Raw genomic sequence first — 23,511 nt, 5'->3', positions numbered from 1 at the left:
TAAAGCCTACACCTGCAGGCAGCAGGTCCTGATGATATCCAAAACTGCATTTAATGTCACAAGCACAAGTTTACTCTTGAGTAGTAACTAGGTAAAATTCCACTTATACTTAAATCTTCTCCCTGCACATATTCAAGTCATAGGGTTGTGTTAAAAAAAAAGTTTACTGTTTTCTGTTCCTGTGGTACAGGGTAAACACAGGTAAGAATGGGGCAGCAGAGCTGAGCATCCTCCCCCAGCCAGCAGCACCATCTCCTCTTCACCTACAGTCAAGAAGGGGTTTGAGAGCTGGCCTGGTTCATGGTCAGCATGGTCTCTGTAAATCTAGTATGACCTTATGCAAAAGGGAGGTGAACTGGACTTTCAGCTGGGTCATGTCTGCAAGGCTGTTTGGAAGAGAGCGCTCTTTCGTTTGTAAACCGCAAGATGCTGAAATCTCTAAAAGGCGGCATGTTGAAGCCCACAAGCCATTTTTGCCAGGTCAGTTTTCAAAGTAAGGCCACACTGCAAAATATCAGCTTTGATTACCAAAATGTATGGCTGGTATGGAAAAAGACAGTACAGTAAATTGAATTTTAATAAGGTCTGACTGTACATAAAAGGTGATGAACTTAATTAAACAAAACCATACAGAGTACAGATGATACATATGAGGTTGCTTCTCTAATATCCTACTACTGATGCTTTCTCCATTGTATTTATCTGGGGGGAGAAGGGAGTGGGAAGAGAAGACAGCCATGCCTTGGGTATTAAGAATGATGAGAGTACAGCTTTATAGCTTTAGTACAATAAATGCAAAGCGTGACATCTTCCCTACTTCGTTCTGCAGAATGAACTATACAAAAGGTAATAATGAACTTTGCATCATCTAGAGGACTCAATTGTGCTCTGCTGGCTGCTTCCCTAATCCTATCCATCTAAAACACTCCCAAATCCAGAAGGACGAGTGATACCAGCAACAAAAATGCACCTGAGAAATCAGAAATCACTGGGTCATTCAGCTGTTGAAAAGCATTTTAGATTTAAAAACAAAGGATGTAAAAAAACCCCAAAACCCAAAAAACCCCACCAAGGACTGAGATTAAAGTCAGAAGAAAAACATAAGAAGTCTTTAGACAAGTTCACTGATTGCAAGAGGGGAAAAAAAGAAATCCAAACTCGGCACACAGCTCTTAGAGAGAAATTCCCTATTGTTTCATTTACCTTCCACTTTCCCCCTCCTCGACTTGCTCATTCACATCCCTGCAACTTACCCTCCCCTAAGGAATACCAGGAGGTAGCCCCTGAATTCTAACTGCATTTGCTATTCTACTAAATTCCGTAGATTTAAATGGGCAAAATTAGCGGGACTCGCCTAACAGGCATTCTCCACAATACGAGATGAAAAGTCACCTGAAGCTCTAGATGGGCTTTCTTTTGTTTATGACTTTTAAATAATTCAGAGAGAGGAGCTGTCAAGCTGAATCTGCAAAGCTCCCTTGACTTTGGACTTACACTATTAGACTGCCTGCTTATTGTTTATAAAGACAAAAAGGAAAACATTACAGGATTGCATGTCTGCATGGGAGAGGAGTCAAGGACTAGAAGAACAAGGGCTGTTGGGACAGAAGTCATAAAAAAACCCCCAAAAAAACAGATGGGAAAGCAAAAGTAGGCAATAGGTGAAATACAGATGTACCAGCAAAGCAGCTAGAGCAAGTTGCCGGTTCGGTTGTGCTGTAAATAAATAACGCTAGCAGTTTCTCATGTAATATGATGTCATTCTTTAAAAAGGAAAACCCCAAATGCAAATGGTAACTTTAATTAGCAATTAAAAGCACAACTTCCCAACTATGCAGCTATAGCCACCTGTCCCAGATCTGTCTCACTTCTGCAAACCAGTGACAGTCATCAGGCAGTAGGCCAGCACTTAATAATCATTCCAAACTTCAGAGAGCGCAATTCATCCTTCCTCTCTTTCTTCCTTTTTTTTTTGGGCTCTTTGGGCAGGCAAAGATTTACTAGGTCCTGCCTGGGGACACCAGCAAACCACAGGTGATGGCCCTTGGCATCTCAGGGAGCTCACACACTCCAAGGTGCCTTTTAGATTTTTTTTTTTTTTTTCTTAAATGACTCTAGGGCATGCATGGCTTTGATGGGGTTTTGCACAGTCATTTTCAATCAAAGCTGCAAACCCGGCTTTACACAAATGACTGTTTCTTAAAGCAGCAAGAAGAATTGAGAGGGAAGGGGAACCTCAGGATGTGCAGCCCTGCTCCACCCATGCATGTCTCTCCAGCCAGAACGTAATCGCCTCTACAGCCAGTTTGCTAAACCTAATGAGGACTTAAAAAAAAAAAAAAACAAACAAAAACCACATTTTAATACAAAACCCGGTAACTGTGACTATAGTCTTGCTTTAAACTACCAAGCTGGATTAACTCTAAGCAATTATACTTAGCTCTGGATGCTGCAGACAAAACCCTGCCCAAGGGCTGTCCCCACGTGGTAGGACATCACAGCTGGGCAGCAAAGTTGCTACCGAGGACGCTGCAGGAGCTGTCTTGGCGTATTACGGGATAATACACATGTATGGAGGGGAACGATCTGGTTTAGTTGGCTCTCCTAAAGCAGACAGAGACCTCCACTTTGCTCTAGGAAGACTGCAACGGTGGACAAAACCTGTTTCTTTTGCCCACAACTGGTCCCAACTGGTCCCAGCAGCTTCCAGTCCTACAAAATTTCATTATTAAACCAGCCTTTTATTACACTGTCTTTTATCCCCAACTTCTGACCGTATCAAATCCTAAATGAAACATGATGTAACGCATGCAAATAAGCTGAAGAAAAGAGGATTCAAATAATAGGAAAATATCATTAAGTGGGAAAGTTTAACTCAGAAGGTCAAAATCATTCTAGCCAGAAGAAAGAGATGCTGCATGGGGCATGCAGGCACATCCAATGGCCTGAAACGTGGCACCGATGGCTCCTTTCTTACTTGCTCGGTGACTGCCAGCTAACAGCAGAGCCTGAAGCCGCAGTGCTGTTAATAAGTCCCTAAATCTCCTGGCCTTGAATACGCTCCTGAACTCCAGGGAACACCTTGCCAATGGTATGCTGCCTGCCAGCATCCCTACAGCAAGGCCATTAAACATCAAGCTGCTTCCCCCCCCCCCCCCCTTTTTTTTTTTAAATGTTAAACGTGGTATGTGCATCTGAAATAAGTATTGCCAGCTCCCAAACGTTACTGATCATAGCCCGCTCTCAGATAGGAGTCCTGAAATGAATTGAGGGGCTGTCAAGCTCACACATCGCAGCCTGGAAATCCCTGAATTAGATGCTTCCCCCGGTGCTCTCTCCTTGGCCCTCCGAAAGGGTGAAAACCAGATTACACCCTTACTCCGTTCTAGACTGTAACTGGAGATTTAGGACAACCTGACGGCTCTACACACTTCCCGCTGGAAAACAGGAGATTAAAGAAAAAGACATTAATTCTTAAAAGCAGTTTTGTTGTTGGCATCACTGCATTGGCAGCGAGCACTTGGGGCTGGCGGCAGCAAAGGGGAGCGATGGCTTGTGCTGTGGCTCTGCCAGACACACTGCCCAATGGGCTCGGATAGCTGGAGCCTAAGCTTGTCCTTCTCTGGGTTCCCAAAGAGGAAACAAAGCTGCACTAAGGTACTTCATTTTCCATCGTGGCCACTCCACAAACCCAGCAGTGGCTCAGTTAATAGCAAACCTTTAAGCCATCAGAGGCTTTTGCAGGTGGAGTGAGCCCTTCTTATTGCATACCAAAATAATTTCTAGCTAATATACTACACAGATTTAACCCATTCCATACAACACCTCTTAACAACTTTACTCCAAAAAATCAGAAAGCATTTTACTTTCTAATGAGCCAACAAATGAGGAAAAAAGCATCCTTCTTCATATGATGTACTCACAAGCAGCTCTCATATGCTCATGATTTCTCAGCACTGCGAGACCAAAAAAGGCTTTCAATAAAGTGAGATCTGGGTAATGTTCTACATCACTCTTTAAGGACAATTCAATCATCTTTGTTCTGGATTAAGCCTTGCTCCCGATTAATCTTAACAGAGCAATGAATAGGAAATTCACGACTCAGGAAGTAGGCAGATTTTATCTTTAAACCCAATTCACAAGTAAAATCATCTCTCTTACAATGGATAATTCTGCTACTGTTCAAGTTATTTTCACACAGTGGGTATAAAAAAATTATCTCTAGATATCTCAAACTGAAATGACTGTTTTTAACGCTCCCTGTCATTTTGAATGCATGCAAAGACTAACAATACTGTATCAAAAAGAAGAGCTCAACAATCAAGAAATCCATTAAGCCACCAACACCACTAATAGAAAAAAAGGAAGTTTAAAAAGACTCAAGTATGTAAAGAAAAAAAAAATCATGTGATTTTCCTACTGGGATTATAGGAGTGAACAAAACCCCTTGTGTTGCGACACAGTACCTCTGATTTTATAATATCCTTCAGCTACATAAATATTAGAATACAAACCTGAGCTCTGCTGACAAAGGATGAGAGAAGACAAACACACACTTCTGGCATTTGATTTTTTGTAGCTAATCTGCTTCATTCTCCCTCGATTTTAGATATTCTTTCTGAAGAGATACTGCTGTTGACTCACTCCTTAACAGACACCACAGAGCTGAAGCTGGACTGTGTGGCAGGTACCCCCTGCTTTTCTCTTGGCTTGATGATGCCTCAAACATTTCAGAGCAGAGATGGTGAGAAATACAGGACAAAATACAGTGGATATAGGAAAATAAAAATAACTGTCCTCTGCCAGGACTACACACGACTTATTTCTTGTCACAGCAAACTCTTGTGTACCATTACAATCATCAGCAGAAAAGCTCCTGTGAAGAGTCCATGATCATCTACTGCCCTAGCTATTGCTTCCAAGGAAGAAATAAGTGATAGTATAAAGAAATGGCCTCTAGAAAAAAAAAAAAGCCACACACAGAGCACATACACAGCAGGCGTTTGTCTGGATAAGGAGAGACAGAGACGATGGGGCTTGGCATGCATCACATTCATTACTTCATTAACTTTGATTTGTAGTGAGCTGGGCTCAAATTCCACACTCATATGTTATCTGAAATTAATACAGAAGCCCCAGCCTGGCCGAGAATACACTTGTCTGCATCATAAACTCACCTCAAACCTGCTCACAAAGGAAAACAATGGGAACTTCAAAAATCTGCACGAAAAAGAGTTCTCAAAGCTCCCCTCCCCACTGCAGAATAGGTAATTCCCAGGTTCACAATGAATAGCAAAAGCCAAAGATTTAGTGATTGTGGTGGGCTTACAAGGAGGAGACTGTCCTTGTCCCCACTTCCATGTTCAGACAGCTCTGCTCTTGGGGGAAAACCAAGGAACTTTATGATGGGAAGAAAAGGCATGGCTGCAGAGGATGGCCAAGAAACACGGAGAGGGTCTGAGTTTGCATTCAAGGACACACTGGGAAAGCAACAGCCAAATTGCATCCCTTCACCCTGCAACCACACATCTAGCCAAACATTTACCTAAAACAAATCTCTAAAGCAGTATTTTTCTTACACAAACATCTGAGCATCAGCAGAGTGATTTTTCACAGTTTAGATCTTTGTTTATTTTTGGCAAGGTAAATATATATATTCTTAAGTTTTGAAACAAAGAAAACTCCCAAGCTCCCAGTGCTGGCTGCTGCCTGCTATAACACTAGAAGAAAAGTTTCACAAGCTGCGAACTCCTGTTTTACTTCAGATTTTCACGCATTTCCCAACAATTTAAATTTCTTCTTTTGCACTGTGAAGCCAAGCATGAACCTAACGAAAACAGAAAGCTGACAGTGAGATGAATCCTTTTGTACTAAATAAGGACATTTGTATTTCACTTCCAGCTCATTTTCTCTCCTTTTTTTTCTTTACTTCTGCTGGCCCAAATTTAACTTTTCAAATGCTGGTGCTAATGTGCAAGTTGTGAAGCAAAGCACACACAGAAGCACTATTAACCTCCTATTTTAATCAAGGATATTTCACCTTAAATGAGTCTAGACATCCCCCAAGCACACACTGCCCAGACTAGACCAGCTTGCCGTTCTTTGGTGGTCAGAAGAAACTTGGCCAGAGCACTCTGCTTTGTAGAAGACCTTTCTTGGAAAAAAAGGCAAAGAAGTCTCAACTGATCAACCTAGAAACTAGGAAGAAAAAATCATGTATGCCTGATTTACACTGGGAGACTTGGCTAGCGATGCTGAGCCTCTGCCAGCATGGGTAGTGAGGAGGGATGCAGCTTCTCCTCCTCCTGCTGCAGTTAATTTATGTGCTATCTGCAGATTACAGGTAAAAGGAACTTTTTTATTTAATGGATCTGAACCAATCTTTCTTCCCAGTATATGTAATATTGCTTATCTTCCCCCCAGTATCTCTTATTATTATAAGTAAATGGGAAACAATGCACTGTCTCATCTGACAGCTCCCCAGGCTGCCCCAGCTATACCTCTCTGCTTAACTTAATATTCATTTCAGGCATACTAAAGTAAAACTAGAAAATCCAGTACTGCACCAAACAGCTCACTTCTCTCCAGCTTTAGCAACCAGATAAGTTTTGGAAGCAATTATGATATACAATAACATATAAGAGACATAATTGTTTGAAGCAGTGCTTCCCTTGCAGAATTCAGAACACCCCACGCAAGGGTGAACACAACTCCATTCAGCTGTACAACCCCACATTTAACAGTATCATTTCTGTATAAAAGGTATTCATTAAATTACTAAACATAACTTTCCTGCCATACTGGCTTTCTCGTCCTTAGAAAGGACCGATTATTATAATTCTGTGTGTATCCTATATGAAATAATTACATATCCTAAATATATATCCAGGTAGTTTCAATTCAGACACGAGATTGTTTTCAAAGGAGCGACCATCTTCACTCCGTGCACATAGCTAGTTGATCTAGCATTAGCTGGAGTTAGATCAGAACAGCACCAGAAGGAAACTAAGTTTTATTTAAATAGGTTAAAAGGACACAAATCTGTGTTGCTGTTGGAAAACCAGTCTGAGCAGCTGTTTTTACAAGGAGTGTCATAAAAGCCTTAATTCTTGCTTTATTAACATGCAATGCAATTGGTATTAAGCTGGTCACAAGTTACTGGGTTTCAAAAAGCTTTGGGGTTTTGTTACTGAGAACAGAAGGGCAGAAAGCATATGAAAACCTTTAGAAGAGCTGCCCAAAGCCAAGCAGTAACTATGTTAATGCACAGACCTACATAAATTAACACTTTTGCAGAGAAAACCACCTGCGCATAAATGCTTCTACTTCCATTTCACCCAGAGGTTAAATTATCTGATCAAAATCTTGTGCTGGAAAGAAAAAAAAAATCAGTTCATATTTTTTCCACTTCATTTAGACTCTGTAAAACATTAAATCCTGCCATTAAAATTGCTTAATTAGGAGCGCTAGAGTGAAAGGTTGATGCAGCTCATGAGCTGCGACTACTGAATGGTGGTGGCCTGGCAGAACTTGTCATCAGTAGATGCACTGAAAAATGGGGGGGGGGGGGGGAAGACAATATTGTGAGGTTGCTTTGACTGTAATTGAAGCACTGTCACTTGTTAGAAGGAATGAGGTTATAAACCCACCTTCAAACAGCAGCAGCAGCAGACCACCAGCAGCGAGGGTTTCAAACACCCTCAGTATGGGAATTCTGCTGCTGCACTGAAGCTGACTTCAAAGGCAGTGGTTAGCCCAATGCCAATGGCTTTTCAAAACCTACTTCACTCTCTCTCACTTTGCTCTTGCTGGTCTGAAACTAGAGTCCTCCTTTAGCACTGACTAAGTATTGGGAAATGCAGCTTTTACCCCTGCAACTCCTATCTTAAATGACCCCCTTCATCTGCTTCATAGAACACTGAATACTGTCCAACTTACTGAGATTAGCTCCAAGCATTCACACCTTGTCTTACTGGCACTTTGTGCCAACCAGAGACTTCAGCAAATAGATGGCAATTCGGGTTAAAAAAAAAGCCAGCATGAACCTAGCAGTGGAAAGGATAGCAAAGGCTGCTCACATAGGAAATGCTGACTCAGAGGAGACCAGCTTTGGCTGGAGCTTGAGATCAGGCAAAAGATTCTGGCTCAGTACCTACAAAACTTGCCTGGCTCCTACAATGACTTACTGCTGTCAGGATGCTCTGCTCCAGGACACTATACATAATATACATTATAAAAACCCCAGAAAATACTAGGGATGAGCTTTCCTACTGAAAGGCTAAGAGTTGTGGGGGAAGAGAGAGAGCATGACTGCCACCTCTAATCCCTAGGTCAATAGAGGGTAAACTGCCTGCGAGACAAAGGCGTAACACTAAGAACAAGCATGGGAAGAGAGGAGCTTACAACTCACAATAAGCAGGTTTCCAGGCATCACCTGGGGAAAAAAAAAAAAGTCCCCCCAAACCAAACCCCCAAACCTTACAACAGGCTAATCAACTATTTAATCAGCATCTCTAGAACCCAGAAGGATATGCATCAGCATTCAGACCAAGTGGCCCAACAGCAGCACTGCAGAGGTTGGGTGGGAAGGGAAAACAGTTGTCCGATTATTTAATTCTAAAAGCAAATGCTCTCTGAATACAAATCTGCTCTTTTTCTCTTTCCACCCTGATATATAACATAAAGGTGACCCTCAGTACCACCCTAATACAAATAATTTTCTATTCAGTTGCACTGTTTGGGACATAACTTATACAAAGGGCCACACGATACATACTGCTGCACTTCACCTCATACCTTGTAACATTATGGTTCAGTAGGGAGCTGGGGATAGAATCAGGAATGAAGTCCAGGTTCCAGGTGAATTCCTGACTTGGGTTCATCTATTATAAAACTCATACTTGAATAAAGAACTGATGGTTACTAAAGCAGCAGAGTCCCAACAGGAGAGAAACATCCACTTACAAGTTTAATGACAGCTGCAGAGAGACTTCTTTGCGTCCCCAGTTCACAGTGTGTATCATTGCAATACAATTTGTGATTGCATTGGGATGCTCTTATTTTTTAAAGCCTAGGAAACAACAAGAGCCTGCTCAGACCTCTGCTTGCACCAGCAATGAACTCCAATCCATTTTCTCTACAGCTGTACCACTGGGATCAGCTACGGGAACTGTAATGTCAACAGCACTCAGAGTTCTGTCAACCACTATGTCATTCCCTTGCTCTAGGAAAGAGATGATGACTCTAATAAGGAGGACCTCAGTCCTACCTACAGCATGCTGTCTACTTCTCTTGGCACTAGAAGAAACACATTGCTAAGCAAATATCAGCTGTAAAAGTCTGAAAGAGTAAATGCTGCCTTCAGTCAAGAAACATGTGCAACTTTGATCTGCTTTCACTTAAAAAAAAAAAAACATCAACCCCTTGCTAATTTTCTGCAATTATGCAGGAAAAAAAATAAATGCCTCACCTTGCAGAAGGAGAGAAAAACTGAGTTTGCAAATGTAAACTTAAACCCAACAAAGACGAAAAACCCGAGCCACCTACATTTCTTGGAGGAGCTATTCTTAAAATAGAAGCTAGAATGATATCAGAGCGCTGCAGTACCACAAGACTCATCCCCTCTGTTCGCATCGGTGGCACAGCCAGCTGCTCTGCATCTAGAAAAGAAGAGTTAACATAGGTGCTGATGTACCAGCCACCCACTTGTGGCCTGAAAGAGCAAAACAAATGGTGCAATACACTTCCCCACACCCACCCCCCCCTCCAATGCACTAGAAGGAAGGATCACAGCAGACACAGGTGGGGGTTATCAGGGAATCTCCTGGCTCTTTTCACCCCTGCCCACACTTGACTGTGGCAGTGGTGTGGTCCAGCAAGTGGCTGCCCTCACTGTGAAGAAGCTCAGAGGGTGTCTGTCCTACAACTGGGGAGAAGACAATAAGGAAAGAACATTTACCAATATTCTTCTTCAGAAGACTCAAAACTAAACACTGTCTCCTAAAGCCTGAAATGACATTATTAAGACGGTCTTTCACACGGACCGAAGTGTCAGCATACTGGGATTTCAATATAATGCACAAACTGTTTAAATAATAAGAGTATGATCCCTCCCCTCCGCCAAAGCTCTCTGCAATTGGAGTCCAAGGGTTGTGATGGGGAATAAAATATTATCAGCCACCTCAATATTTTTTAATTAATTCTCCTTAGCCACAGAAAAAAGAGAGCCCCAAATGAGCATTTGAAAAGATATGGGTATGAAAGTATATGAGCATGTTCAGCACAAAGGAGCATACATACTGAACTTGCACCATCTTTTATCAGCAAGGTAGAAATTATTCTGCATATGAAAATTGTTTTCAAGCAGCATATCAAACAATATATACAGTGTGTGTTGGTATACATAAGCAACATGCTAATTTTGGGGGGGTGGGAATCAAGCATATATGATGTATGATGTATCTTTTGATATTCTGGGTTCCATTTGTTTTAAATGAAGATTTGAGGTTTTCAAATGAGTAAGGGAGCAATAGACATGAAAAGGGTAGGATGGAAGAGAAAGAAAATATATTTACTACCTAAGGAAAGCATGAAGCAGCAAAGTAAAAAAAGTCAAAGAAAACTTCTTTAAAGCATTGCCAATGGCCAGAGAGCAGAGGGCATGTCAAGAGGAGTGGGAAGCCATCACAGACAGCTGTGAGCTTCACAGCACACATGCTACGGGGCTTAGCTTCCACAGGAGGGAGGAACATCTTTGAAGATTTTCAGGAGGGGAAGAAAAACCAGTAGAATAAACCCGATCAAAGTCACATCTTGCTTTTTTAAAAACTGATCATTCTCAGCTTCCCATCAACTGCTATGCATTTCATCACAAGAGAGAAGATGAAGACCACCGTGTTTCCAGGATGAAGCAGTAGTGTGGTACCACACCGGAGAATAACCTGCAAGAATACCATTTTGGAAGATGCTGCACACAAATGCTATGGGCCAGCCCTGGTCTAGGAAGGAAAGGACGAGTCAGAAAACAGCACGTACCCTCCTTGAAAATACTGCAGTTGGAGCTACTCACGCTGCTACCTGTGCCATAGCTGGTGTCAGAGGCAGGCAAGGGATGGTTTGGATCTGATCAGTCCAGGCAGGCATTTACCTTGTAAGCTTTAGATTACTACCTACGTATATTTTAACTGACATCTGATCAATTAGTTGAGGGTGCTGCAAAAATAAAACAACACTGAGTTGAAGCTGGAAGTCAAAATTCTCAGCAATTTTGAGACTTTAAAATTTCAGCAGCAAAGCAGAACAAAAAAATATCAAGTCTTACACTTGTTTTCCCCCCAAAATCCCACTGGAATTCATATTTCAAGTTACAAGAGATATAGTTACAGTTGATACAAGTTACTTAAGAATGACACCGAATAAGCATTTGGTTATTTGGGAATGACAAAGGAGGTTTCATTTTTAATGTTCATAAGTCATCCAAATTAATTAGCGCTTTAAAATGGCAATGAATCACTTCCCGAAATAATTTGTATTGGCTAAATTAATTCCAGTGAAGGGAGCCAATTTGCTGATTGTAAATTATCAGGGTCCCTGACTAGCTCCTGTGTATGTTCTGTACCATTTATTAGGCTACTGGGAAACAAAGGATGGCTACTTTTCATCAGTGAACAAGATTACAGCCCTATTGACCAGCTTATTGTGGTACAGTTATAGGTTTCTATTTAAAGAATTCAAGCCAGACATCATTAAGAAACAATGCTGGATGTTCAGAGGAAAGGAAAAATAAACAGAAGAAAAGCCATTGTCTGAAGAGATCCAACAAAAACCTATTTGAAGGGAATATTTCCATCCTCTTAGATTAACAAAGAGAAGTTCAGAGATGCAAGACTAATTATGAAGATACTTCCAACATACGACAGTGCCTAAAGTCAACCTGAAGCCTGAAGCCCCAGAGCCTGCTTCTCTCACTCATGGCTAGATGATTGTTTCAAGACTCCCCTAAATTAAAATGACTTTTGAAGAGTGACAACTAGGTGAGAAAACACATGCATGGGTTTCTGCTCTCCCCTGTCAGGCAGAGGAGATGCTTTCATAGCTCTGCCACACCGGAGCTCTGAGAGCCTTCCTCCCAAGTGCCAGGAGACCTCTACATCCATCCAGCATGTACCACCACTCACCCGCTCACAGCAGTGAGATGACTTGGTTAAAGTCTGCAGCACTGTTCTCAATGGATTTACCTTCTTTACCCCTCTAAATGAAAAAAATATATGTACAAAAAATATATGTACATAAAGCTTTACCTAAGCTAATTTGCATGGCATTCTCCCACTCTTACCTGCATCTCCTCACTGGTATCAAAGACTCAATATTTCTGCTTGAGAAATCTTTCCCTGGCTAACCTGCTTATCAGCAGTAATGAATACTCATGCAAACAGGTACAAAATTAAATGGCTTCTTTACAGTGATTATGATAGATTGAGCCATGCTTAATCTACATAATCAAATTGCTTCTGTGTTCAGCAGTAATACCTTTTTGCTGTCCTGGGAGCAGGTTCAGCCTTGGTTTCTCTTTTGACAGCTTCTTTCTGAGAAACACTAACCGTGACTGGGAAAGGGGCTACTTGAGATGCAATTATTTAACACAGCTGTATGAGGCATGCCTCGAACTCTGCAATATGGCAAAGCACGTCCAAATAAAAGGTGTCCCCTTTAGGGAAGGGGAAAACATCACATAGGACATAAGGGAAAACGAAGTATGATCAGTCTCCTCCAGTTACTGTCCACATACCTAGACATAACTGCGGTGACCCTCCCAAGACAGATAAAACATCTCTACTCACCTAGCTGCAGTGAGCTACTACCACTACTATAATTTCTTCTCCCTACACAAGAGCATCCCTATATGCAAGAGCATTGTCTGCTTACCTGCTAATGAAATAGAAGAATGTATTTTTCAACCTCAAGACCAGATTCATATTTCAAATCAAGCTGTCTAAATCTTGCCAAGGTACCAGAAACAAAGGACGGCACAGGTATATTATAAAATCCTTGACTTGGGAAATAAAAGTACTTGGTTCAGGGAAGGTTCTGAAAAGCATGTGTCTAACATGTTTATCAGGTCACTTAGGCCCAAAGTGTCCTGAAGCTTTCTCTACTGTTAGATATTGATCAATTTTTAGAGTAAAATAAGAAGTGAGAAAAGGTTTTCCCCACAAACTATAAATAACTGCTATTAAAAAAAAATATTAGACAGCGTATTTACCTTTGTGTAAAACACAGCACTGAAAGAAGCAGAGCAAAGGTTTGCTTCCTGATGTACCTGCTGAGGTTTTTTGTTTGCTTGGTTTTTTTCCAAAGAGTCTAACAAAACTATTAGCCTACAAGCTAGTGCTTATTTCTAAACATTACCTAAGAGTTGACAAGTGAGTAAGACTGATACAAAATGCTAATAAGCACTTACAGAGAACAATTTCTCTCCCTCATTATGGCTTTGACACAGGTGGAAAGAAGGTGCTGGCTGGACCTCCGCGGTTGGAAAGGTGACAGCTCTAGCAAAAAGGTCCCTGCATCTTTGTAAGAAAAAGAAAACCAATGTGGGGGGGGGCGCGCAAAAAGGGTTCTGGCAAGGGCTGCTGGCACAGCTTGACTTTGGCTCAGGAGGAAGTAAAAGCTTGAATTACATAAAAATAGATTTAAGAAAGAATCAATGACATTTCATCTGAAAGTTTTAGTTAAGTTTTAATTAGGATCCAAGATTTTGCACTTAAGTGCATGAAGTGAAGGAGTACATGTACTCATGCTTCCCAAGATAACCGACAGATCTGAAACTTACTCATCTCATCTTGAAAGGTTAATTAAAGAACAATCCTTGAGAGCAACACTATAGGGAAACCAAGGAGAGTCTGCCCACTGGGGAGCCCTGGGGAAAGGCTGGCACACAGTGCCTGCATCTCCCCCCTCAGAAACACTCCAGGTAGCAAACTGAAGCTTCTGCACAGTGACCATGGCATGGAGACAAGCAAGACGGCTTTGAACCAGCCCAGCAAGTCACAGAGAACAGCATGGTCACAGCAGTATAAAGCTTACTCGTTGTGCTCCCTGCAGCTCTGGGGCAGGTTTCCCAGCCCACGCTGGGCTCTGCACGGCTGCTAGGCTGGAGCTGCTTCGATACACACCCCCTTCAGCAGAGCAGGCGTGATCACCACCAGTGGTGAAAGGTATGTGTGGTTAAGTCTTATAATTAGGAAACTAAGGCAGAGTGACTCACCCAGAATGAACGCCTGCAATTAAGCCAGAAATAGGCTGTGGGTTCCCCGATTCCCACAGATGCTGACAGCTCTGCAAGGCAAAGGCCTTCTCTAGTTCATCTGAGCATCATTAAAAAACACACCAGCTTTTGGAAGCCTGTATATATGAAGCTTATTTGAAAAAATCTTATGCAAAATTTAAGAAATGTTATCAAAATGGAGAATAGAAGAGTTTCATCGTTCGAGCAAGACTTTGTGGACATAAGCGACCTTTGGCTGTGCAGTAATTTAATTTCCTAAGAACATGAGCAAAGCCTCAATTAGGTCGGAGAAGACCGCTGCGCTGGTACAAGAGGGAAGAGAAATGTGTGGCTGCATCGATGAAGAGTACTTCTTGTCTCAAGGGGACTGGAGATATGGTGCAAGGAAGCATTAAGGCCTCTTGGCAAAAGCAAGTGAGGCTGCTTGCTTGGTATGTAAAGCAGGATGGCATGCACCACAGGCAGAGGTAAAACACGGAAGAAAAACACTCAGCCAGTGGCTCTCAGATCACAGGCAGCTTTTTGCTGCTTTCTTTACAAAAAAGAGCCAGGTACTGTGCTGCCATGGGGGAAACAGGCTAATTTAGAAGCAGCCCAGGGAAAAGCAGAACAATGATAGAAAAAAAAAAAATTATCAGAATAGCAATGGATTCTGAATGCTGCTTAATGGAGTGAAGCCTGAACGTTATTTGGTGCAATCTTGATGGGCCTGATTTAACTATTACATCTTTGTACAATATTTCTTTCACAGTGGTTATGAAGAATTGCTTGACAGCCCTTGGTGACTGCTCAAGTTTCTCAGTCACTTAAGCAGAAGGTCTATCAGAATAAAGCACATTAATCAGAGAAAAGACTGATAAGGAGTGGATGGCAACAGAAACAACACCAGGGTGAGACATCACTGTTAGTCTGTTGCCTGTAGAAAAGCTGCCTAGGAGGTTAGTGGGCAGGACAACCCAACACAGAAACATTGCAGCGAAGACAGTTCAGGTAAGGGCATTTCTGGACACACAGGTTCCCACAGCATGTTTTTATCCAGCAGAAAGACAAATTACACAACTTCCAACAGCCACTCTTCATCTGAGACATGACATCTGTGTATACCAAATCCTCCTAAATCCCCAACCCAAAAGAAGTTGGTGACCCGACCTCACTGAGTCTCACGGACACTGTTCAAACCACAACAGCCCACTTTTTACTTTTAAATCCAAAGTGCAGTTTCAGACACTTGGGTTTAATTTTGTTTTGATACAGAAGCGTCTATCTGAAGTGATTTTATGCCAGTGACAACTGAATCATGGTTGTGGGGGCAGTTTCTTCATACGGAAACAGATTGGTAGACATTACCCTTCCAAAACACTGTCTTTGTGAATGCAATATCTCAGGACATCAATTAGGCAACGTTCTACTTTAGCTACTTGGAAGACTGTATTTAGGATGAGCTCCTTTCCTGCCCCTCCCAACAAGCCCATTAAGTATCTGATCTGCAAACCCTTGTACATACAAGAGAGTTACTTGCTCAAGTTTTTTTTATGCAAGGTTTTCAAGAGCACTCTGAATTTAAAAGCAGTGTTTTGTTCTCCAGAGCAGCCCTGTGCCGAAAGGCCACTCTCACAAAAGGTGCATCAGGTCTGCCTGCAGCATTAATACACATGCTATGTATATGAATTAAGTGTCACTGGAACAGTCACTGAGGTGACCGCAGCCTGTGCTCACCTCCTTTACGTATCTACTCACCTAAACACAGGGCTGTATTTCAATGAGCAAGCCCATATAGACACAGTAACACTGAGATAAGGCTCCACAGTGAGTATCTGCAGGTGCCTTCATTAAAGCAACAAAACCCCCCATTAGTGCACCCACAAAAAAAAAAGTGCCAGAAATACAATGCTGCTTTTGGGATTTCAGATGCCAAGCAGAGAAATTCAAACACCCAGGTGGAAGAGTTAAGAGCACAGCAGTCCCTTCTCCCCCAGCATTTCAGTTACCCTGCAGATCTTCACGTTCTCACGCCGATCTGCAATAGCCATAAATGGGAAAATACCAAGTGCAGTCAAACCCTCAGCAATGCTATTTTGTGAGAAAGCAGGAGGCATTCCTTTCGCACCCGGCTGGGTGCCTGAGCAGAAAGCTTACCCCATCTGGTAGTGCCCTCCAGCATACAGCACTCACAAACTCGTTTGTGTCATCTTCTTTCCGGTCCTTGTCCAGGACACTTTTGACTGTATCAAACTTGAATGTCAGCAGTGTCTTTGAGAGGCCCTTATAGTATAGGTAAAGGGAATTATTTTCACTTCCTAGAAATAAAAAAAATAAATATACAAGATTAGGTTCTGGTAGCAGGAACAGAAATAAGGCTTCTTAGCACTTTCATTGTTTAAGACGAGACCAGACATTTCCTCCTTGTAGTTATCATGCTCGTGGTGCCCTGGCAACTGGCAGTGCTCCACACCAAACTTTCACGATGCTTAATAATAGGACCAGGTTTTATTACAAGACAACTGCAGTATGCAGCGCACTTGCAAAACATACAGGATCCCAACCTTCCCCTGTAACTTCCTTAGGGCAGAGCATTTTGAGCAGAGCATCTATGCTACCACATGAAACACCACTACACCCAGCTTGCTCAGCATTACAGCTCTAAGGCAGGTAGCACTGTCACAGTTTTGCTTGCTGTAATCAAGTATGACAGTTTGGTCTGTGGAGGTTTAAGTAAGAGAGACTACACAGTGTGCAGGCTTTATTTAGAAATCCATTCCAATTTCTGCCTTGCAAGCTGTACAGAGATCAGAGAATACACAACCTAAGGTCCTCCCTTCAGTGCTGGCACAGCCGTCCTGCTCATCCCACAGCTATCAGCCTGTCACTGCTTTCCCACCAAGACTTGTGGATTTACAGAGGTTTAACAGTCCAACTGAAGCACTGAAAGGACAAAAACAGCCAAAGGGGTAACTGCTTCAGGATGATTCAGTCTTTTCGTCCAAAGCTGTTCACAACGAGGGCGTTATTGCTTGCCACGCAGAATGCTGTACTAAGTGACAAGTACAGGACCCTCATGTGGTCCAGGCTACTGCCCTTCCTTAGAAAGATGTGGGAGGATGTGTCAGTTGATAAACTCCAAAGACGTTAAGTCATATCAACAACTACATTAGTAGCTGAGTTTTGGTGACAGCAAGTCTGAATCATCATATACAAAGAACTCATCGGAAACAGGAGGAAACCAACTACAGACCCCCTTAGGTTAGGGCTCCTTATGCCATTCCCTGGGAAGGGAAGGAGGGTGGAAGTTCAGAATAACCCTCTATTAAAAACCCCGTGCAGCTACGTAGCACAACTGCTGGTGTGCTTTGCAACTGGAGAGGCACCAGCTCCTAGGAGTCCCATTAGCATTTGTCAGGATGGCTGCTCTACTCACCACAGGCAATGTAGTCTCCATTGGATGCAAGCCCTACAAAATTCTTCTCGTTGATGTGACCCTTGAAGGAGCGCAAGCAGTGAGGCTTCCCTACATTCCACAGCTTCAGCTGACTGTCTGTTGACCTGAAAACAATACCTAAAGTTACCCTGCTGCCATATGACAGGAACTCCTCGCTTGCAACCTTGCTCCTTAACACCCTACTTGCAATGTAAATGTAGGAAGTCTTAGTGCACTCCAGGAGGTTTATCCCACGTTCAATCATAAGCAACTCAGCTTGAGCTCAGAAAGGTATCACGTTATTTTAGAAGCCTGTCAAAACGCATTACACATCCAAGAAAAAACTTCCCCGAGGTATTACTCTCCCTTTCTCCTATCAATTGCAGAGTCCTCCACTAAACTATACAGCCTTTGGGCCATCGCTGCCTCTTCCAGATCCTCACAGATCCAAGATACACTGAATTATTTATTTTTTTTTTAAACCTCTACAGCATGGACAAAATCTGTTCCTTTCTTTGTGCCAGTGCAAATCTCATTCATGCCTTTACAGGACTTGGGTAGGAAGCAGTCTCCTCCCTCTCCAGCTGCCCTGAAAGCATGTTCTCCTCCTCCTCCCCAAACCCAAGCAGCAGCATATAGAAACCTATGGGGACTCAGAGCTGCTATTAGCATTAAATTGATGTGGTTTTCTCATGTGTAATTGAGACTGCATGGATACAGATCTCAAACTTCCACTTTTTTCACCTTGGCAGCAAAGCTAAATATTACTTTTAAAAATATACAAACTCTGTTGGGATTAAATCAAAACTGATGTTTTCCATTGTTCCCCCGCATGCAAACATACCTGTCTTCAAAATGTTTTTCTATTTACTGTGAGCAAACATTTTCCCTTTAACAAAAGAAAGGAGGTGGAAGTAGTCTCCTCTGCCTGGCAGAGCTCAACTGAAACAGGAAGATCCCAGGTTTCCAAAAGATATAGGATTAATTTCTTCCCCCAAACCTGAGGGGACACAAGCCTCTCTTACTTCACAGGCATTATTCTTTAGCAGTCACCACGCTCTGATGCTCTGGCACTGATATATGGCAATATGCTCCACAGTAGGGGAACAAATGGTGATGTGGTGGGACCAGAGCCCTGTGAAGCCACCCTTGAGGAAAGGGGTAGTGCTGTTCTGATCTTAAATTTGAAAGGGATTGGGAGCAGGACCTGTCAGCCTCCTGGGTGTGAGGGAGGGGAGGCAGGCAACGCTCTCCTCATGAAGGTCATGTCACCCAACCTTGCTGCTTTCTGAATATTTAGAGTTGAAGGGAAAAAAGCCCCACCCAATATCCATCAAATATTACCAACAACATAAGACATTAGCCCTGCACCAATGTCACATTTACCTAAACATACAGCACAAAAGAGGAGAGATGCACCTCGTGCTATACTGCAAAAACCTTATCTCAGTCCTCAATGACAGCTGGAATGACAAAGGAGCTACAGCAAGATTCGTTAGTCATTTGTAATAATAGTATGAGGTCAGATCAGAATGCAGGTATGAACTTTGTAATACTGTGACTTAAGCAGGAGTGCGTTCCTCATCCCAGGTCTTGACCAGGGGGGCCTAAAACAGAGTATTCCGCTTCTTTGCCTGATGCTTGTTCCACATCCATCTCCGCCCTACGCTGCTGCTCACTCTCCCTTTCCTTCTCTAGTCATTACCATCACTGTAGCAGCATAGCTCATAGAAAGGGCAAAAAGGTATACACTACTGCTTTTTTGGCCCACAAGTACAGGGAGGTGCCTTCTGCACTATTATGGCAGCTGTATTTTTAAAACGTTGCTTTTAAAAGCTTGAGAGTTGCCTGGAAACTAGACTTTTCTGAAGGCAGGGTAAAGCAGCAAAAGACTAATCCCTGGTCTACAAGCTGTCAGATTCCTGTGACAGCTTCTGCTATTAGCTAACCCATCAAGATGACCTCATCTATATAGGCACTTAACCTCTATATTTTAATAGCACACATTCTAGATATCTTCATTAAAATAAAAACACTTAAAGTCTATTACAAATGGAATGCTTTTACTGGTAACAAATTTCCGTCAAGCTCTAGCCATGTTTGCACTGCTTAGGATAAGCATGCCATAAAAGAAGAAAGTTACCCACCACTGGACCGCAAGGAGAGCAAAAGGCTATTGATCCTGCTGGTGTTACACTGCTCTTCTGGTTTCATACCCTTTCCAAAAAAATATCATGGATGGGCTGCTCTGTTAAATCTGTCTCTCTGTAAATCACCACTGCAATCAATGTGTTGTGCTAAATACCAGGCATTTCTGAACACTCTTGAGGTCAAAACCTAACTCTACAAGGCAAAGTAAATCAATGCAATCTATAAAACAGCTTCAGCTAGAAATCTAGAGAATCTGAATATACATATAATTTTTTCTTAAAAGAAATCAGTGCTTGATTTTTGGGAATCACTACTGCTGTCTCCTCTCCTCAATTTGCAAAAGACATGAAAAATAATCCGTTCTCTCCAACATTTCTTTCTGTTCACATAGAAAAAGATAGGTGAACCCTCCAGCTAGTCCCCTCACCCTGTTGTCGCCTGTCCAAGTCTGACAGCTCCATCGATATTCCTCCCAGGACTGTGGGATAAGCTTTCTCAGATGGTTGGCTCAAGCAGAACAGGGCCATTCTGTCCTGAAACATCCCATAGATGATGCCTCACTTGGTCATGGCTGTAAAACATTCCCAGCCTCCTCCTGCTTTTATTAAACACTTCCTTCTTACCCAGATCTTGTTCAAAGCATTACATTTAATTTTCACTGTGTTCTAGGTATGAATTCTCACCCTTATAGACTTATAATGTTGATGGAAATAAGAACAGAGGAGCTGATTAAATATAAACAGTACCAGAAGCCACCAGGGAATCTTCCATCACACAGCTCAGCTCAGAGTAACTCACCAGCAGCCTGAATATACCTTAAAATGCTCTGCTTTGGCTCCAGGCTTCTAGAGCAAACTGTGTGAAACCATGGGACAGAGCCAAGCTGGATAATCACTGGCTTGGTACAAGGCAGCAGGCAAACTTTCTGGGACTAGATCTACCCCTGTGATCCATCCCTGCTGCCCTTGGCTGTTACACACAAGTGTGTTGAGATCAGAGATTCCCCCTGCAGCCCCCCAAGGTTGCTTGCATTCTCCCCACCATGTAAGAGGGGCTCACCGCTGGTTTATTGAAGAAGCTTGTAGCCAGTCATTCAAACCTTTCACTATGTGATCTGACAGACACACTCATTCCCACATGACTGAAAACCCACCTAGAACTGAGGCAGCCACATCTGGCTTTGGGGCAGACACATCTGGCCACATAACTGAACAGAAGCTCTACAATATCATTCTTCAGGGCCTCCACAGCAGACCTTATGGTCTACCCTGGCTGAAAAGCTGCACGCCATTAGGAACACAAAACACAACTTCTCCTTGTCTATTTTTTAACTCAAGTATGATCCTAAAAAGGGCCTTCACAGAGCAGATCAATAAATTATCAAAGAACAGATCAGTCAGTCCTACTAGAGTTGCTTTCAGGCTGTGGCTAAACCTCCTCTTCAGACGTAGCAGTACCATTTGATCACTTCTGTCACTCATCAGCTGTGTTTTACTGCACATTACTATCCTCAGGGCTCTGCCAGCAGCCTTCTCTACAGCTCCTGGTCAGGAGCATCCTCAGCACACACAGCACACACCTGCAGCTTCCCAAAGTCGGGGCTTGTGGTCAGGAGCAGCCTCTAGTTGTCTTTGTATTCCTCTTAAACATTTTAGCTCCACAGGACAGAACAGAGCCAAGTGACGCCAGGAATGAATTTCTGTCTTAGAAAAAAGCAACTATCTGCTTCCCAAAAGCACAGCAGCTAGCAAGCACACACCCACCCACGCAGGTGAACTTGCATGATGGCCCTGAAGAGCGCCAGAAAGCAAGGGCTACAAAGTTTTTAGCCTACATAAAAGGCAATACTTACGCAGAGACTATTTCTTCCCCACTCACAAATTTTGCGTAGGAGACTGCCTTGCGATGCCCTTTGAACACCATGATTGGCTGCTTAGTGTTGCGAAGATCGTAGTAGTGAACACAGTGATCTGGAGACGAGAAAGAAAAGGGGCAAAATTCAATCAGTTGGGAAGGATGCACGAGACCTCTAATAGTCAGCTCACAATAAAAGTCCTGCCTGCAGCTTCCACATCTCATTTAAAGCCTCATCTAGGATAAAAACAGTCTGCGCCATAGCAAAGGAGTGTTTAAGCAGGCTTTTTAAAACAGCCCCCAAAATTCATCCAGAAGGGTCCAAGCAGCCTTTCAAAGAGACAGCAAGGGAAAAAGGTGCACCCACATGTGTGTGCACATACATGCGTCCTCCCACAAACCACATTTGGCCCATGTGCAAGACAGCAGCTAAAAGGACTCTCACCTCTCCTGCCTGCCTTCTTGGCTCCCCGCCTGGCCACTCCAATTGCCATTTCTAATTCCCTGCACCCCCTTCTCCTTCTTCAAGCTGTTACCTCTTGGAAAACTGTTGGAGAACTCGAGGCTAAAAACTCAGTCTGTCTGCTACTTAAATTGGATCATGGAAAATAGGGATTAAATCCCATGCTTACTCTAAATGGATAACCTCCATACTTTTGGTTTTTTTTTTGCTTTTCTCCTTTGACTTTATTACCAATCAAGAGAGAATTAGATTTCTGCTAGTGAGAGAACACACTAAATTCCAGTTCTTCTTAAGGTTTAATTCACAGATGTGCTGCAGTGCCACGACCACATAAAGGGGATTGCAACAGAATTAGGGACACATTTTATCTTCTGCACAACTAAATGTCAATTCCCAAGAAAACAGAAAAATAGGAATAGAAAACCCCACGAGACCCAAGCCCCAAGCCCCAACCTCCCCCCAGCACTCTTTCCAGCTCAACAAGGTTAATAAGCTTCTCCCTTCCTGACTTTTGGCCTTTAATGTTGAACTTCATTTAATTATCCCCTGCTATTCTGGAAGCACAGGGACGGAAGGCCACACGCACGCAAGTAAGCTGAGCCGGACGCCTTTCTCACCACACAACTTGTGATACCCAGACATCAGCTGAAAACTGCTCTGACCCTCCTGCCACTGAAATAACACCCTACCAATGGAAGTTTATCACAAAGATTACACAGAAATGAATTTAAATGCCAATAGCTACGGTTATTTTTGTATTTGCACAGCATTTTAAAGCAGGGCTCTCAGCTGTACAAACAACACTCAGCTGTCTCAAAATCCCATGTGGTTTGAGAGATAACCGGATTTACATCGCTCAGGCTACAGCAACTGCCATCAGACTGGCAAGGGTAGCTTCTCCCCTGTATTAACAGGCTAATTGGTGGCTGTGACAGGACCAGGGGGCTGTGTCAGAAACACCTTCAGTAAAACAAGGCAAGCAGGCAAGTTGCCTTCCCCTCTAACTGCTTCCAGCATCTTGCTCTCTACATAAGATGGGATCAGAGACTTCTCCAGTAAGAGGTTTCTGGCTCTCTCCCTCCTTGCCGTGTAAAAGCAGCCACACCAAGTTTTCTCCACTACTTACACCAAACTGTCGAATTACCCCAACATGTTGAAACCCAGCAGCTATTGTACCCATTACTTCTAGCACTGAAATGCTGGAAAGTGCTGTACCCCCAAGCACTCTAACACTCCTGTTTCTTCCACCTCTGAAATATTAATCCTCTGAGCAGCCAACACTTATCAACCAAAATCTCAATGTGTTCCTACCATGTAGGTATTTTAATTAGAACAAGATGA

General features: G+C 42.8%; 1 protein-coding gene and 1 non-coding gene across 8 annotated transcripts in view; both read right to left on the bottom strand.

The window, feature by feature from the left end:
• The window catches only part of COP1 (COP1 E3 ubiquitin ligase), a 130,849-nt gene that overhangs the window by 17,383 nt on the left and 89,955 nt on the right, over positions 1–23,511 (bottom strand). For all 7 annotated transcript variants that reach the window (XM_041127747.1, XM_041127745.1, XM_041127746.1 and 4 more), the window contains 3 exons: positions 21,706–21,823; positions 17,703–17,827; positions 16,424–16,584 (listed from right to left, as the gene is read on the bottom strand). In XM_041127747.1, coding sequence (XP_040983681.1) covers positions 16,424–16,584; positions 17,703–17,827; positions 21,706–21,823 — 404 coding nt within the window. The remainder of the gene's footprint in view (positions 1–16,423; positions 16,585–17,702; positions 17,828–21,705; positions 21,824–23,511) is intronic.
• LOC115349722 lies at positions 2,567–2,701 on the bottom strand. The gene has a single exon (XR_003926219.1).

The sequence above is a fragment of the Aquila chrysaetos genome, chromosome 12 (genome assembly GCF_900496995.4).
Source record: "Aquila chrysaetos chrysaetos chromosome 12, bAquChr1.4, whole genome shotgun sequence".
NCBI lineage: Eukaryota > Metazoa > Chordata > Aves > Accipitriformes > Accipitridae > Aquila > Aquila chrysaetos.
The sequence above is the reverse complement of the archived record's forward strand: the minus strand, read 5'-3'. Positions and strand labels throughout refer to the sequence as shown.